Source organism: Aquila chrysaetos, chromosome 12 (genome assembly GCF_900496995.4).
Source record: "Aquila chrysaetos chrysaetos chromosome 12, bAquChr1.4, whole genome shotgun sequence".
NCBI lineage: Eukaryota > Metazoa > Chordata > Aves > Accipitriformes > Accipitridae > Aquila > Aquila chrysaetos.
Window position 1 is genome coordinate 40913681 of NC_044015.1, and position 15591 is coordinate 40929271.

General features: G+C 48.7%; 2 protein-coding genes across 3 annotated transcripts in view; one reads left to right on the forward strand and one right to left on the reverse strand.

The window, feature by feature from the left end:
• Positions 1-631: 631 nt before the first annotated feature.
• On the reverse strand, positions 632-3036 carry LOC115349226. The gene is made up of 2 exons (XM_030033179.2): positions 2611-3036; positions 632-1574 (listed from the first exon to the last, which is right to left on the reverse strand). The coding sequence occupies exons 1-2, from the start codon at positions 2765-2767 to the stop codon at positions 1087-1089; spliced, it is 645 nt and encodes a 214-aa protein (XP_029889039.1). The 5' UTR covers positions 2768-3036; the 3' UTR covers positions 632-1086.
• Positions 1330-15591, forward strand: part of DNAJC6 (DnaJ heat shock protein family (Hsp40) member C6) — a 52188-nt gene continuing 37926 nt past the window's right edge. The window contains exons 1-2 of one of the 2 annotated variants that reach the window (XM_030033177.2): positions 1330-1443; positions 13297-13520. In XM_030033177.2, the coding sequence (XP_029889037.1) occupies positions 13304-13520 (217 nt within the window). In that variant the 5' untranslated portion in view covers positions 1330-1443; positions 13297-13303. The remainder of the gene's footprint in view (positions 1444-13296; positions 13521-15591) is intronic. The other variant, XM_030033178.2, reaches the window with a different exon arrangement.

Here is a 15591-nt window from a genome sequence, read left to right on the forward strand (position 1 = left end):
CTGCGAAACCACTGCCCGGGAGGCGAGAAAGCAGAGGCAGGGCCGAGGGTGGGCCTCGGCATCCGCGGCCGAAGGAGCCGAACCCGGCGGGAGGGGTGCGGGTGATGCCGGGGTTCGGGGTTGTGGCAATCCGGAGGCGGAAAAGGGACGTATTGCCTCCGTGCAACTCCGTCTGAGGGCGCGAGGGCAGATAAATACGAGGAGGAGAAAGAGCTACGTCAGCTAGAAAGTCAACTCGGTCTAAAAACAAAAGTTTGGAGGTCAAAAAGCAGAGGAATATGCGAGGAGGGCCAAAGTCAAGCTGGGACCAAAGCCTTGGCTTTCCCCAGGGGAGCTGGGGTGGCACAAGGGTCGGCGTCCCCGTCCCTACAGCCTGACCCGTGGCGTGCACTGGGTTGCCGCCGGCCGCCCCAACTTGGGGGGGGGGCTTCTCCCCAGCTGCAGGGGACACGGACCCAAACCCGGCACGGCCGGGGGATGCAAACAAAGCGGCCTGTGTGTCCCTGCGTGCAGGGCTGCTAAATATTCCTTTGGATTTCAGAACAACACTGAAAGCGTTAAAATTCCCACCTTCCTCTCCTATTTGCACATTATTGTGCAATACCGATCCCTTCGTGTAAGGTTTGCAGTATGTTATTCTTTATTTGCTTTCCGCACGCCACGCTGCGTATTTACAGCCCAGTTATTTTAACTTGTCCTTTGGCGTATCTGACCCGGGGACCTGTGCCTTGAACTCCTCTGTTGTTTCCCCATCAGTCATCACGCTGCTCTGCTTCCCCTGGGCGTTGTGCGGAGAGATTAAAGCTTCTGGGATGCTCCGATACGCTGGGGATGGGGGATACCCAAGGAAGCTAACCAGAATTACCGATGACTGCTTGGAAGAAGTGGCTCTGATAGCTCGTAACCCCGTCACATCTGTAGTTACGCTGGGATAAAGATTTGGGGGCAATTAATAGCGTGTTTATAGCATCAGCTAGTGCTAGCCTGCCCGGGTACCCAGGGAAGTGGCCCAGGTGTGTCTCGAGCAGCACGCCACCCCGTTCCCGGCTCTGCAAAGCTTTGACACACTGCATCCATCCAAAGGATTTAACCTTCTCCAAAAAGCAAAAAATCGGGGGAAGATAAAAAGAAAAAAAAAAAAAGATTGCTTAGGTTTGCACTTGATGGATCAGACCTGCAGACTCCAGATCCCACTCCATGCCACATTTTAGAAGATGTGATATGTCTGTCTCCATCCTCATCCTTTCCTGAGTCTCCGTAATCCCAAATATAACCCGGCGCGCAGTTCCCAGGCAGCAGTGCCCCAGCCCATGGCCGTCGCCCCGTGACCCGGGACTGCCGCCGAATGACGAGCGGAAAGCCGGTGTGCGGGAGCGCAGCCGGGCTCCCCGTCGCTCTGCCGCAGGAGCCGGGAGAGGAGGATGCGAGCATCTGAGAAGCAAGGTAAGGAAAGCTTAGCCGCGAGCGGGGTGCGACGGCAGAAGAGCGAGACGGTGCACGATCAAATAGGGGGATGTTGTTTACGGCGAATTTGTGCTGAGTAATCATTGGGAAGGCACGCTCGGATCCTGCAGCTCGGGATAAAGCAAAAAAATCCTGCCGTAAAGCCTTGTTATATAATAGGTTTGAGGGAAGGTGTTGCGCCGAAAACTGCTTCTCTCGGCAGGGTAGCACATATTGCTGTCTGATGGCAAGTTAAGGCGCCGAAATTCGGCAATGTATACCTGGGCATATAGCGTTTAATAACCTCCAGCTGCCTCCTGCTCCGGATACCTCAGTAACTCCATGCAGAACATGAGCATCTCTTCTTGCACCCCAAAATAGGTGTTTGTGCATTTTAGGACTGTGAAAGCCATTCGGGCATATTACCCTCAGTGAAGAGAAATGAAGCGATTTTCAGGCTTAAGATAATAATTGTAGCTTATATCTGAACATAGCTATACTTCCTGCAGGAAGGGTAATTAGGTGTATTTGTGAGTATATAAATGCTGCTATGAAATACTGATATCCAGCCTTTTGCAGCGCATCCACTGTGAAGCTGACCTTCAACCCCCCCCCCCCCCATTTTATTATGCTGAGGCAAACAGAGCGCTGCATTCCCTTTAAAAAACCCTACTTCAGGCCAGAAAAGAGAAAAAAAAAATATATATAGCTAAATGCACACATCCTTGCGTTTGCTTCGGTCTTGCTGAGACAACCCCAGCCGGGTGCTCCGGGAGGGGACGGCAGGGACGGGGCGGCCGTCGGGGCTGTCTGCTCCCCACGGCACTGCTGCTTCAGGTAGGTGTTTATCCCCCTCGGCATCACCTCGGGAGCACTGCGACTTTAAATCAGGACATATTTAATGTCTCGCTGATGTATTTGTGGCTGTCGTTACTATAGTCTTGCTCTGGATACTGCCAAGGAGAAGAGGAGGAGGAGGAGAGGGAGGAGGAGGAGGGCGAGGAATATTTTGGACAGGCCCCCAGGTCTGCAAACTACAGACTTTATTCACCTTCTGTATTTGGACTAGAGCCTCCATCTTCTGATACCCTTCAACCGTGGATTTCTCTTAGTCATAGCCTTCCCTGAGGAAAAAAAAAAAAAAAAAAATTTTAAAAATCAGCGTACCCAGTAATTCAGATGGCACAGGCAGCATGAAGGCAACCCGGGCTGCACTATATTTAGCCAGCCGTGACACAGCCGGCTTGTTTATGGTCCCAGAAACACTCCCAGCCGATAGATGCAGCATTTCGGAGCGGCCGCAGCCTTTAAGGAGGAACTGCATTTCGTCCTTGAGCGCCGGGTTTTTCCTGCGCGCTGCCGGCAGCGTAAGCGCCAACGTTTAATTGCTGACCTAACTAATCCGCCTCGCGGAGGGCTTTGCCCTGCTGCAGATTAATCCCGGGGCCTCCCGCTGCACCCGCCGCGGCGCTTTCTGCAAGTCCTCAAAGCTGGATTTTGGGGCAGGATTTGCTAAAATCCATCCCGCTTCACTGCAAAAATATGGTGGCAGCCTGGGGGGCCATATGGAGAAGGGAATCGCCGGTCCGTAGTGGTGAGGAGTTCGGTACCCAGATGTGCCGCCCAGGTTTTGGGATCAAAATTGGGCTATCGGGGCTGGCGGGCTCGGTGCCGAAATCGCGGGGTCGTGTTTTATCGCACCCCCAGCTCTGCTCAGGTGGCTGAAATTCGCCTGGCAAAGGCAATTAGCATCACCAGCGCGCGAGGGACGGAGCAAAGGATATAACGCGAGCATCTGTAATGAACGGCCGGCCCCAAAGGGGTGGCTGCTCCTCTCCCGGGATGCTCCGGGGATGGGGAAACGTCTGAAACCGCTGCGGAGCTGCTCACGGGGGTCTGATCTTTGCTGGGTGTGTGGTGTCCCGCAGCGCTCAGACCTGGAGAAGAAAAACCTCTGGCTGTAGGGAACACGGTCTGGAAATCCCAGCTGTACCGGACCGTAATTCCCATCCGCCGTAAAAATTAGATTAGAGATGCTTTTTCAGGGGTGGATAAAGCAGCTGCGGGAAGCTCTCAACATTAAAATGCTATAAATATTACTTTTTATTATTTATACTAAATTATAAGTAATATTTTATGAACTCTTACAGTAGTTTACATTACAATAGTGTATGAGGCCCTGTTTTGATAGGCACTGTAAACAACATACAGATTTCTTTCTCCTGAGTAAGTTCTTGTCTCCAGTAACCAGAAATAATGAGGATGGGAAATGGTATCGTTTACATCCCTGAATCATGGCTGGGCAGCAGAGAGATGGAGAAATTGGGGAACAAAATCATGCAGGGGGACTGAGGCGAGGACCAGGATTTTCTCCAAATCCTCTGAAATGGGGTTTTTGCCCTGCAGAAAACTTGTGAAGTTCCCTTCCCCAGACCATGTTCTGAAGAAAAAAAAAAAAAAAAATCACCCAAACACTTGAATTCCTTCTCCAAGTAATAGTTTTCCTGGAAAACTTTAGAGAAAGAGTAATTTGCTTTCCAGCTAGCAGAGGGTTCTCTGCGGTATGAAATCTGTGCACGGGTCTCTGCCCCGGCGCGGGGGCTCTTGTCAAGGCAGCGTGGGGTCGGATGCAGGCAGGCTCTCCGACTCTGCACACATTTCCTCCTGGCACTTGTTTTCCACCCCAACAGCTTCTTGAAGGTATTTAAACTGAAGCACATCCACGCAAAATTCCCAGCCTGGGAGCCACACGGCATAATTATTTTAAAGCCACGTGGTATAGACTAGCCCCCTGCAATATTACTTTCTGAGTTAACATACCTGACGATAAATTCTTTCCTGTCCTAAATGGTATTGAAAACCCGAGCTGGAGCTGTGAGTTTCCCCCAGCTCCATCACCTGCCCCTCGCTCAGGGCTCTTTGCAGCCTCGGGAAGAGCATCCCACAGCGCGGAGCAGCTCTCCCTGAACTCTTACAGCAGCGCAGGAGGCATCGGCGGGAGAGGAAAATTGCTTTGAATCCTTTCTGCTGAGTCAAGCACATTTCATCTGGATGTTCACGGAGCGTTTCTATTGCCTGGTGTCTTGAAGGCATCCCAGCAATGCATTTCCAGACAAGCGACCAAGCTGTGGGATCCACGAGAGGCTGGTTCAGTTAGTGTTGTAAGAAATAGCAAAGTGAGGTATCTTAGCTTTCATGGTGTAAAGGGGTCAGCAGGAGAAGGATGAGGGCATTCATACCCAGCCTTGCTCCCTGCCTTGCTTAAAGGGCCTTGGAATGTCACTGAGGACCAGACTTCTGGCTCCTGTACAGCTAAATTTACAGCCTGCATCCAAAGTCATGATGATCCACTGCAAGCTATTCCCACGCCAATGCAACTGGGTGTTTCTCCCCTTGAATCACATCCAAGCTATTCTTCCAAAACTGCAGAGCGCCGTGCAGATTGAAAACAGCATCGTGGGAGAGAGCATATGCAGCCTTGTAGAGTCTGCTTGAGTATTACTTTGGAAATGATGAGCAGTTACAAATCCGAACCCAAACTGCATCAGTTAGCTGTGATGCAGGGCCTTTAAGTCAGTAGACACTGTGAGCTGAGACAGACACCATTTTTTAATGTTTCATATAGCAGCCAGAACAACAAAGCTCTCATAACAGAATTTTTCCTATTAGTATTAGATATAAAATATGCTACCAAAATCTGTAAGAAGGTACAACCACTTTAATGAGGATGTGTTGGGCTGCTGGCAAGCCTTCCTGTGCCATCAGACCCCCGTCTATCTTCCTACCCTTCGTCAGTCGGACCTCACTTACATACCCACCGTCACGTTGGAGCTTGGAGTGAGGATATTTGTCCCCTGGCCCGTTCACCCATAGGAAACCCTCATGCCATACATCCTAAAATGAAGAAGCGATGGGAGTGGGCGAGGTAGGCAACAGCCATCAGCATGGGCTGGCAGTGCCAGCTGTAATTTCCCTTCTGTTTTCACAGAAAGACTCACCACGTTGAGGGGTCCTTGGTCAGAGCTACCTGACAGCAATGACCTGACTATTTTCATTTTATTATTCGCTGCCCGAGTCTGACCCTGGGCACAGCAGCAGTAGCTGAAGCTACCCCGTGATGACTCGCTTGTATAATTTTTCTCCCTGTTTTTACCACCAGCCATTCTCCAATGCAAACAATAACCTGCTTTTACACTTTGGACTTCTTCTATGTGTTTAAAAAAGCAAAGATCTGGGCATTATCTTGTTTTCCATGCAAGTGCTAACGCAAGCTGCAGCTAGGCATTATAAGTGCATGAGCTGAGTAATTCAGCTTTGTAACTCCTTGGATGTTGCAAGCAGCCAGGTTTAATATCAAGGTGGGATTTTTCCAAGGTACCAACTATGGGCCCACCTCTGTCTCGGGTAATGAATGTAGAATTTCTCTTGTTGCTAACGGAGCTGTTGGTGTGTTTCTGAACTCGTGCCTTTCATTCTAACGGGGATTAGACATATACATACTTTGCAGGCTCGCAAACAGGCTTTAGGAGGGCTATGCCCAGATTTTTCTTGGTAATTAGCCACTTACCTCACAGTGAATGGGAAATGATGAATAAACAGCAGTTAGGCTGCAAAATATCTGATTTTTACCTAAATATCTGATTTTGGCCTGAGGAATTGTATGAATGCCTGTACAGCCTCCAATTTTCCTCCAGGCTGGGGACTTCCTGAGCGAACAGCGATACACTCCTATTTAATGGCCCCTTATAGATTTATTTTTCCCATACATTTCTCCACTCTCTTTGTGAAGCATGAACATTTTTAGCATCTACAACAGCCTTTGGCAAGCAGCTCCACGGCTCGGCATTGCTGAGGAGCCAGTCAAATCCTTGAATACTCCGAAACAAAGTCTTGGGCTGAAATGAGTAAGTTGTGTATCATGCCTGACAGCACTTTAACAAGACTAAAAGGCAAGAAATAAAAAATATGCAAACACAGCAATACACTTAATGGTGTGTGCTATCACGGAGCAGAAAGGATGGGAAAGAAGATAATAAGAGTGTCAAACACGAGTCACATCCTAAGTCACTGGAAAACAAAATAATGATAAGCAGCCGTGCAGGCTCACCGGTGTGCGCCAACTGATTTGATAGATAAGCAAAGTAAGCGCAACCTTGCCGAGGTTGTTTGATAACGCATGGTGAAACTGTCCTGCTCAAAGCCCTCAGATGCTCTCAGGATAATTATACTCAAGTTTTGGTACTATGACCAGAAGGAATGCTTTTGTGGGAGCGGTTGCGATGCTTTCTCTGCCATCGGTGATCCTGGCAACAAGGGTTTCCTTCTACAGATGCTTGCGTAAGGACCATGAACACCTCTGAAATTAAATTACGGCTGTTGCTCGACCAATGCTCGTGACTATGTTCTTCGGGGTCCATCCACTGAAGAACACATTCACTGAAGCTCCAGCTGTCAGTGAGGTGCTGAGTATTGCAGTTAGGTTTCACCACAGCAAAGGCTCAAGGCTTCCTCTGATGGAGGAAAGAAAAGGTTTAATTGAGCCTAACACTTAAAAGCAACTCAAACTTTCTCAGGACCACGTCTGCTTTTCATTAGAGATGAACAAGACAGGAACAGCCAGTTTGGAAGTTCCTGAATATTGGGGCGGGTGGGGTTTAACAAAGTTTTAGAGCATTTGACCCCCCTCTCTCCACCTGGATCCCCAAAAACCAGCCCTATTTGCCTGTGGCACACGGCATCCCACCCTACGCTGCCCCGCATAGCCACCGCTCATAGGCAGGCTGTGACAGCTCTTTATTTCTCCAGCAGACCCAGGCACGAACACACTATTCCCACGTACAGAGAAAGGAACCACATGGCCGTCCTTGAATCCAGTCCAAATACCACTTATTTATCCTCAGCACAAGTCCAGATGCTGCTTTGAAATGGTATTTCTGGCTCCGTAGCAAGAGCCTGTACCCATTTTGCTAACACGTGCCCGTTCCCAGAGCAGTGCACGGGAATCGATGCTCCTGGCCAGCCCGTGGCACTGCCCAAGTAATGAATGGAGCCTCCAGATAAGAGGGTGAGAAGTGTGATCCTTGCTGTACAGGTCACATACGTCCCAAAGTCATTTGTGCTTGACCCACGTCTCATCTGAACATGGAAACGCGAAGAGCTTATTCTACAGGAGCGGGAACTGCAATGGGACGGCTCCTGGGCTTTTATTTTGTCAGCTATCGCCACCGCTGTGACAACGAAGTGTCAGGAAAGAAGCCCTTACGCATCCTCCCTGATTGCCACAACGCATTCGGAGCCTGCAAGAGTGGAGGCTGGTGCCTATAGATAAAACGTAAGAGTGATGGGAAGGCTCCTGCTAGAGGGAGGGAGCCTCTAAGTGGCTAACACTCTAACGGGGTAGGACTCAACCTTAAGTTCAAGACAGACCCAGGCTGAGGATCTGGCCATTTTTAGAGAAAAAGATTGTTTAGAAGACACTATTTTTTTCTAAGCTGGCCTCAGCGATGAGTTGTAAGGTAAATCCTTTGGCTGCATATGTAAAAGTTTATTCGCTGCCTCTTGTAAAGGTTGAGACTGATTTGACAATTGGCGTTTTGATGGGAAGACAGGAGGAGGTATTTGGGGTCTGGTTTTCTTAGGACAAGAAGTAAAGCAAAAAGGGTGATATCAAATAGCCTCCTGATGACTTTAATTAGCTCTTGTGATTTCTGAATTGGTGTCTTTTAAAAAAATAAACAAAAAACCTCTGACCCTCTTCTGAGGTGGAATTGTTTTGGCTCTCACCACAGCTTTGCTTCTGTTCCTCCCCACACTAAGCCTTCATCAGGAGGGAAACGCAGTACTCTAAGGGGACAAGAACCAGGTGAGTTGAATGGAGAGCAGCAGATGCAATCAAGAGGTAACACTTTCTTGAGACTAATCCAAATGATGATATATGGCTGAAGTTTTTCAGATCTTTGGTTTATGTTTGAACACACCAGGCCAAAAATAAAATAGAAAAATTAAGATATTCTTTATCTGTGGCAGTAATGACCCACAATGCAGTGGCATTATTTCTTACAGGTCATCTGCGCTGCTCGCTGGGGTGGTCCTAGCCCAGACAAGGAGCTTCCTGGCTGTAATCAATTCAATCAGGTTTGCTTAACCAGGGCTAAACAAGTGGCTCTTATTAAAAGTGCTAGCAGCTGTAGGGGCTTTGAGCATCCTGGGGGTGGAGGTGCTGGTGCTCCCTGGAAAGGTAGGCAGTGGGACAGACCCCTCTCCTAAGAGTATAGGGAACGGGTACTTGCCAGAGTAAAATTGCTATGGGGCAGGTCCAGGAGGAAAGATCCAGAAGAAAAATGTGATGATGCTCCTGCTTACCTGCTAGAAGAGCGCTGTAGGGACTAGGGTCAAGGCCAAGCCTTGTAGATCACGCTTGTCCCCCTGCCTGGCGGGGCTGAGCTGCCGGCTTGGGACCCCATCCATGGCTCAGCGTGGTGGGTGCGGAAGGGCTAGGGTTTAGGTTTGGTCCATGTTTTTATCAGGACATGGGGCTTCTGGGTGTAAATGTGATGCTGAGCTAGACACAGTTGTCAGCGCTACACCCAATTTGTTTTTCGGGCAGGAGAGATGCCTGTACTACACTGTGCTTTTGATGTCTAACTAAATCAAGTGTCAAAATCTCAAGCAACACGTCGCTGCCTAACGTGTGCGGCAATGGCCGTGCTGTAGGTCTGGGTACTAAACAAATGCAAAAAGGTGGTGGTGGTTACTTTTTCAGACCGTCAAAAGTTTATCAAACTGCTTCAATTTATACAGGTGTTTAAGCCTCCTTCTGCTGGCAGGGTGGCTCAAATTATGCAGAGCTCGAATCCTTGATAACGTGGCAATGTGTGATGGGGTGGGTTACGGGGTTGCTAAAGGGTTCTCCAGAATGTAACCGTGGCTGAATGCCCCAGGTGTTCCTTGCAAGGTTACAAGGAAGGTAAGCGGAGTTAAAGAGCTTACACTGTTTTGTGTTTTTTTTTTTTTAAAGCCCATTTTATAGAGTACTTGTTATAGGAATGTTGAAGATAGCCTAAATTCAGGAGCCTGTGAATGAAGGTTATTTGAGTAGGATGTGAGTGCTTTGAAGAAGGAAAAGGCAAAAATATTAGTTCTCTAGAGTATGTTTTGATGGCCCAGTGTCCCGCTGCAAGGAGCAAAGGGCATGGAAGCATGAGGAGACAAGCAAGAGGAAAGAAATTATTGTAGCTTGGGCTGCAGAGAGAAGGAGCTGCCCCATGCAGCAGTATGAGCAGTATGAAAATGGAAATATGAAACATGCTTGAGGAATATGAAAGCTGCTTGAGCAAGTCTTATTTTTCTTAACAACATGCGCATTGCTTTTCAGGCAGTGATAGCAGTCCATATCATACAGCATAGCTGGTACTTTTTGGAAAAAAGGTTTAGTATATTGAGTTTTAAAGGTGTTGCTCCAGATATTAAATTAATTTTCAAGCTATATTTGTGATTCTCATAACACTCCACAGTTTGAATCCGTTCACGAAGAATTAAGAGTATAATATTTCACCTTAACTGTTCATTTAGTTGGAGGAGAGGTGGAAAAAATGAAATTGAACCTCAGTATAGTTACTGCTTGATTACAGCTACAAAAAGAGACTTTACCCAGGAGAGGCTGCAAGCCAGACAGAGAAAAATGGACAGTTAGAGGTTGGCAAATCAATTGACTTTTCCAAGGTCAGTAATGGGGAGAGAGTTTGTATCTCTTGAGTCTTGAGCAACATACAATCCTCCTTAGCATGTCATTAACATCTCCCACAGCCTTAATGGCACCTGCCAGCCTTACCATTCAAACAGAATACATCTATATTCTGGAGCAGCACACCGCTCAATAACTCTGCAAGGATGTTAACAAATTTTTCTAAGTAGCTGATTCCCTAGCTCTTCCTTCTTTACTCTCATTTTTGAAAGTCATGTGCAATTTAACATGTTCTTAGATTTTGGGGGGTTATGTACGTAGCATTCTTTATACTGCAGAGCTCCAAAAGAGAGAAACCATGTGGCCCTTCATTAGCCCAACTTCAAGGGAGAATTGGGGGGGGGGGGGGGGGGGGGGGGGGGAATATTACTCTATTCTCTTCAGCTAAACTTCCCATGGGGCTTGAAAATGCATGGATAACTGCAGCTTCAATGGAATCCCACACAACGTGCTTCCCTAATCCCATCTCTTTGTGTTTGTAGTAATGGTAATTAGAAGCAGGGATGGGATTTTGATGTCTGTCTCCTCCTCCCTCCTCTGCCCCAAGATCCCCTGGAGAGGCTGCTCTGTCCCTCCTTGGTGCCTGCACCGACCTTTTGCGGAACCCTCTTTCTCTAGACTGGAGCTTCAGGCTATGGTGGTGATTCCCCTTTGGGAATCCTTGGAGGGAAAGCAACCTATGATGCCCCAAGCTCTGGGACAAATGTGGAAAGAAATGAATTAACAATGGATTCAACAAGGAGAAGCAATTTTTTTTTTTCTTTCTAAGCATGGCTGTACTCTGACTCTGCAGACATGACAGTGGTGTCAACACTGGGTGGGAAACATTGAGCCAAAGACGTGCTGTGAGGCTCCAGTAGGCAGTGACAATGAGACTGCGGCTGGGGAAGTATAAATTCTAGACCTGCTATGGCACTCAGAGAAGGGCGAGCTATAATTCCTGCTGGAGTGAACCTCTCCTCTTGCTCGTACCCTTCTTCCATGAGAATGTTTTCAGTAGGACTTCCCTTTTGCTGCCTAATGCACACAGATCCTTGCTGTTCACCAGCGAGAGCGGTGACTTCTGGATTTAGGATATGAAGTTTTGCCTCAGTTGAGCTTCTTGAGTTGATGGATCATGGCAGCAGAGCAGGCTAGAGACCACAGGCGACAGTTTAAGACGGGGAATAGGTTGTTTAGGGTGTTGTGTTGCGCCAGGTTCCCCAGCTCGTTCCCTCTAATGGCTGCAAGTTGCATTCAGTGTGAGCGGGCTTGAGTACTCATGGAAATGTTACATAGCCTTAATGTGCCCGCTTCACTGGAGAACCTGGGGTTTTTTTGTGTTCGGGCTGTTGCCTGAGCAAGCAAAATAAATGAAAATCCACCTTGACACCCCCAATTTCCCATTTTTATCCTAAAGCACAGGAATTGTTGTATCCTAGGTTGACTAGGAGAGACTAACAGATGCGATCCCTAGTAAAAATACCTGCGCTTTTATTTTTTCTTTATTAAGTCGCTGTGTACGGGTGCCAAGAGGGAGGGGTACCCATTCCTACTGTATTGCTCCATACAGACCGATGTAATGACAGCCAATGTATAAAGAGCCCAGTAATGAGGGGGTAGAAAATGCACAGTTCTAACCTTGAGTTCAAGCTGTTACTGCCGCTAACTGCAAACCGTTTACGTCAGGTTAGTTCATTTTAGTTTGCTGCTTGTAAATCTGCTTGGATTTTTCTGAGAAAATTCTGGGTCACAGATGTACCTTGCCTGCACTGTAGTATAAAATTGCAGGACTTATATAAACAATAGCACATGACAAGGTATGGCTGTACCAGATGCCCACTGCCCTGGAGTGTTAAGCAGGAAAGTTTAAGCCAAGTGTCAGTAATATTTCAAGTTATGGTTATTGCTACAGAAGTGCTTATTGATGTTGTTGCTTTAGAAGCAAACCCACACTATTTTTCTAAGCGGAGTACTTGCTGTCCTTTCTGTAAGAGACTGAAGGCATACTTGTGTCTGGATGCTATGGCTTCTTTTTGCCTTTCTTTTTTCCTTAAATTAAGAAGAAATCCATTTAGAAGGGTTTAATAGTGGTCATTTCCTTTGGAGCATCCCTCGGTTCCTCCGTTCCATGTAAAATGAAATCATGATTCTACTAGCCGTGGCTGCAAAATGCGTCAAGCCAGACGCGTTCAAGGACACACTTTGCGTTGGTCTTAAGTCTGTTTACACGTGAACAGCTAAAAGTAGATGGGTGAGACCTAACAACAAAAACAGTTTAGCCATCGGTGGTAGCGCTTCTTCAGCTGGGTGCCATCAGTTTTAAGCCAGCAGTCGCCCGGGCGGAGGCTGGGGATGCCGATGCATCCCACGTCGCCTGCCGCGATACAGCGCTGCAGTTCGGGACCCTCTCCGGTTACTTGCCCGCAGCCAGACGCGGTGTTCCGCTGAACCAGAGATGCTCTTTAGGCTTTTGGAGGCTGAGCGCAGAACCGCTGTGCTGTCCCTCCTCCTTTAGACCGCAGAATTGGCCGTGCCAGCCCGTAACTCGGTGACCTTGGCCCGTTCCCAAGGAAGGCACCTTCCGCAGGCGCGATAGGAAGATCTTAACGCCCACGGCTATTTCGAGAACCTCTTCGCGCCAGCTGTACAGCCTAACCCTCCGCGCTGAAAGGCCTCTTTTGGGAGAGGGATGCTTTTGCCGGAATGCGAGAATAGCAGCCCGGGAGAAGGAAATGGGGTAGACGCAGCACTTTTTGCGAACTAATTGCTTGCAGCAGCCGATGGGGGGGGGGGAATGACCCCTCCACTGCGGAAAGAGCTCTGACGGCTCCCGCTCCGCGTTTCCAGGCATCTTATCACCTAATTAATTTAAAGATGCTTCCACCGGGGGGGGGGGGGGGGGGTTGAAATCCCGTGGCCTCCGCGATTGCTTCCGGGCCCCGGAGGGGCGGGAGGGGGCGGCACCGGTTCCACGGGGGGAGGGAAGGAGGTGTGGGGGGGGGGGGGGAGGGGGGGGGGCCCGGTCCCGTCCCGCCCTCCCTCCCCTCCCCTCCCCTCGGGGCGGCCGGAGCGCTTTGCCATTCCCCTCCAGCCCGCGGCGTCAGAGGAGGATTTCTCCTCCGGCCCAGTTCGCCCATGAGCTTACTGGGAAGCTACCGGAAAAAGCCGGGCAGTGACGGCTATGAATCTTTGCAGTTGGTGGACAGCAGCCTTGACGGCGGTGGGGGAAAACCCGGCATCAACGCGGCGGTGGGTGGTCGGAGCCCGGCGCGGCACCAGCAGCACCAGTATCACCAGTATCAGCAGCAGCAGCAGCCCCGCGCCGAGGGCGGCAGCACCATGGACAGCTCAGGTAGGGGCGGGCGGGGCCGCCGCCGCCTCCTCCTCCTCTTCCTCCTCCACGGGGGTCCCCGCGACACGCGTGGGGGTGATGGGGAGGGCGTGCGGGGGTCTGCTTGCCGTGGGTCTGCCGCGAAATGGTGGAAATGGAGTTGGGGTGGGGATGGGGAGGCTTTATAGCCGGGGACAATAGAGGCCCTTTGTCCAAGGGAGGGCGGGGGGATGAAGGAGATGCGGTCGAGGAGGGGGGGGGGATCAGCGGCTACTAAGTGCTCGCTGTTGGCTGCTGTTTTCACCCCCCCCGAAGAGGAAAAGGTTGCTCTGAAGCTGAAATGCACCGAGTGTTTTGGGATCTTTCCCCAACTGACTTATTTCCCACAATCATCATTACTTTTTTTTCTTTTTTTGCCCCCCCCCTTTCCTCTAAAAAGCACTCATCAAACTGCATTGGATTAAATCTGATAGATGATGCACTGCATGCACCATTTTTTTTTTTTTTTTTTAATCAGGGAGTAGGGGACCAGATGGTCTTTATGACCGGTAATGGGATAGAAAGCTCTTCACCTCTAAATCACAGGTTCAAATTCGCCTGGAAAACCAGTAATCGAGAGTACTCGCCTGATGGCTTTTAAGTGATCTCTCAGAACGAGTTGTCTCTGGTTCTTGTTGGTACGATGTGCCCATCACAATGAACATCTACAGCCTTTGCAGAGAACTTCTAAAGATCGAACTTGTCCAGGGAAATACCCTGTTTAGTTGAGGGGGACCAAATTTGATGTCTGCCCATTGTAACGGGGGGATCTTGCAGTGATACCTGTACTCTTCCATGAAAGAAAGGCGTGGGCCCAAGACAGCGAGTACTTAAAATACATTACCTTTGTTTTAATGTGGTCATCTCTTCTCAAGGGGAGAAAGCCCCCTATTGACCTATGTCTGGACTCAGGTGGGGAGAAAACCCCCTAATGACCTATGTCTGGACTTGGGTGGGGAGAGTCTTGCCTTGATTTCCCCCCCCCACCCCCGCTTTCTCTGATGGAGTAAGAGTCATGCTTTCCTTTTTCCCCTTGCCATTTGAATTTGCTTTCAAGAATTCTTTTGGGGGTTGGCTTTGTTTTTTAACTTTTTATTACTCCTGGACTTTAGAAATGTATCTGAATTTGCCGCTATGATATCTCTGCTACAGTTGCTTGCAATCGTGGTATGTGTCAGTAGATTCTTACTCTCAGCAGGCTGCTCTGTTACAGTTATTTGGATTCTTACACTGGCATCTGCTGAGATGGTTAGATATTATGATCAGTTTAATATCTGTCGTTAAAGCAATTATCTGAATGAGTTTCCTAGAACTTGAAGAACCAAAGGCATTAGTGTTGTGGAAGGTGGCACTTGCCTCCAGCCAGGTGTGGGAGTGTGCTGCAGCTCATGTCAAGTCATGGCTTTTGTCTAGCATCAGCTCAGTGTATTATTTGAGCATTGCTGTTGCAATCGTTCTGTTCATTTCTTCAAGCCGTTCTGCTCCCTGCCGAGCGGGGGGGGGGGGGGGAAATGCTCACGGATACCTTTATTTACAGCCTTTGTGCAATATTCAGCCATTTCAACAATTCAGCTACTAACTCTGAAGACATCCCAGAGCATTAATTGTATTAATGCCCTCCATCAGTTTCTAGGATGTTCTCCCCTTAAACACATGGGCTTGCTCAAGGGCTGTGCCTGGGATTTGGAAACTAACGGTTAAGAGATCTGTGTTGACCAGAGTGTGCTTCCTTTAGTTCACTTTGGCACTCTCACTGCCTAAATTTTACAGGCTCTAGAAATGACACACCTGACGCTCAAGCAGCAACAAACCCCAGGCCTTAATATGGCTCTGGAATTGAGTTTATAGGTGTGTTTTTTTGGTTTTGTTTTTTTTAATACCTTATCTGTTTAATAAGGGCTTTTTGGTGGGTGTTTCTAAATCTTCACATGAAATTTAAAAAAGCTGTATTGAGTGTGATGCTGTGTTCTAAACCTGAAGTCCATACTTGTATCTGCCTTGTTCATTTGAACACTTTATGGTGATAAATGCCTGATTTTTATCAGTTCATTGC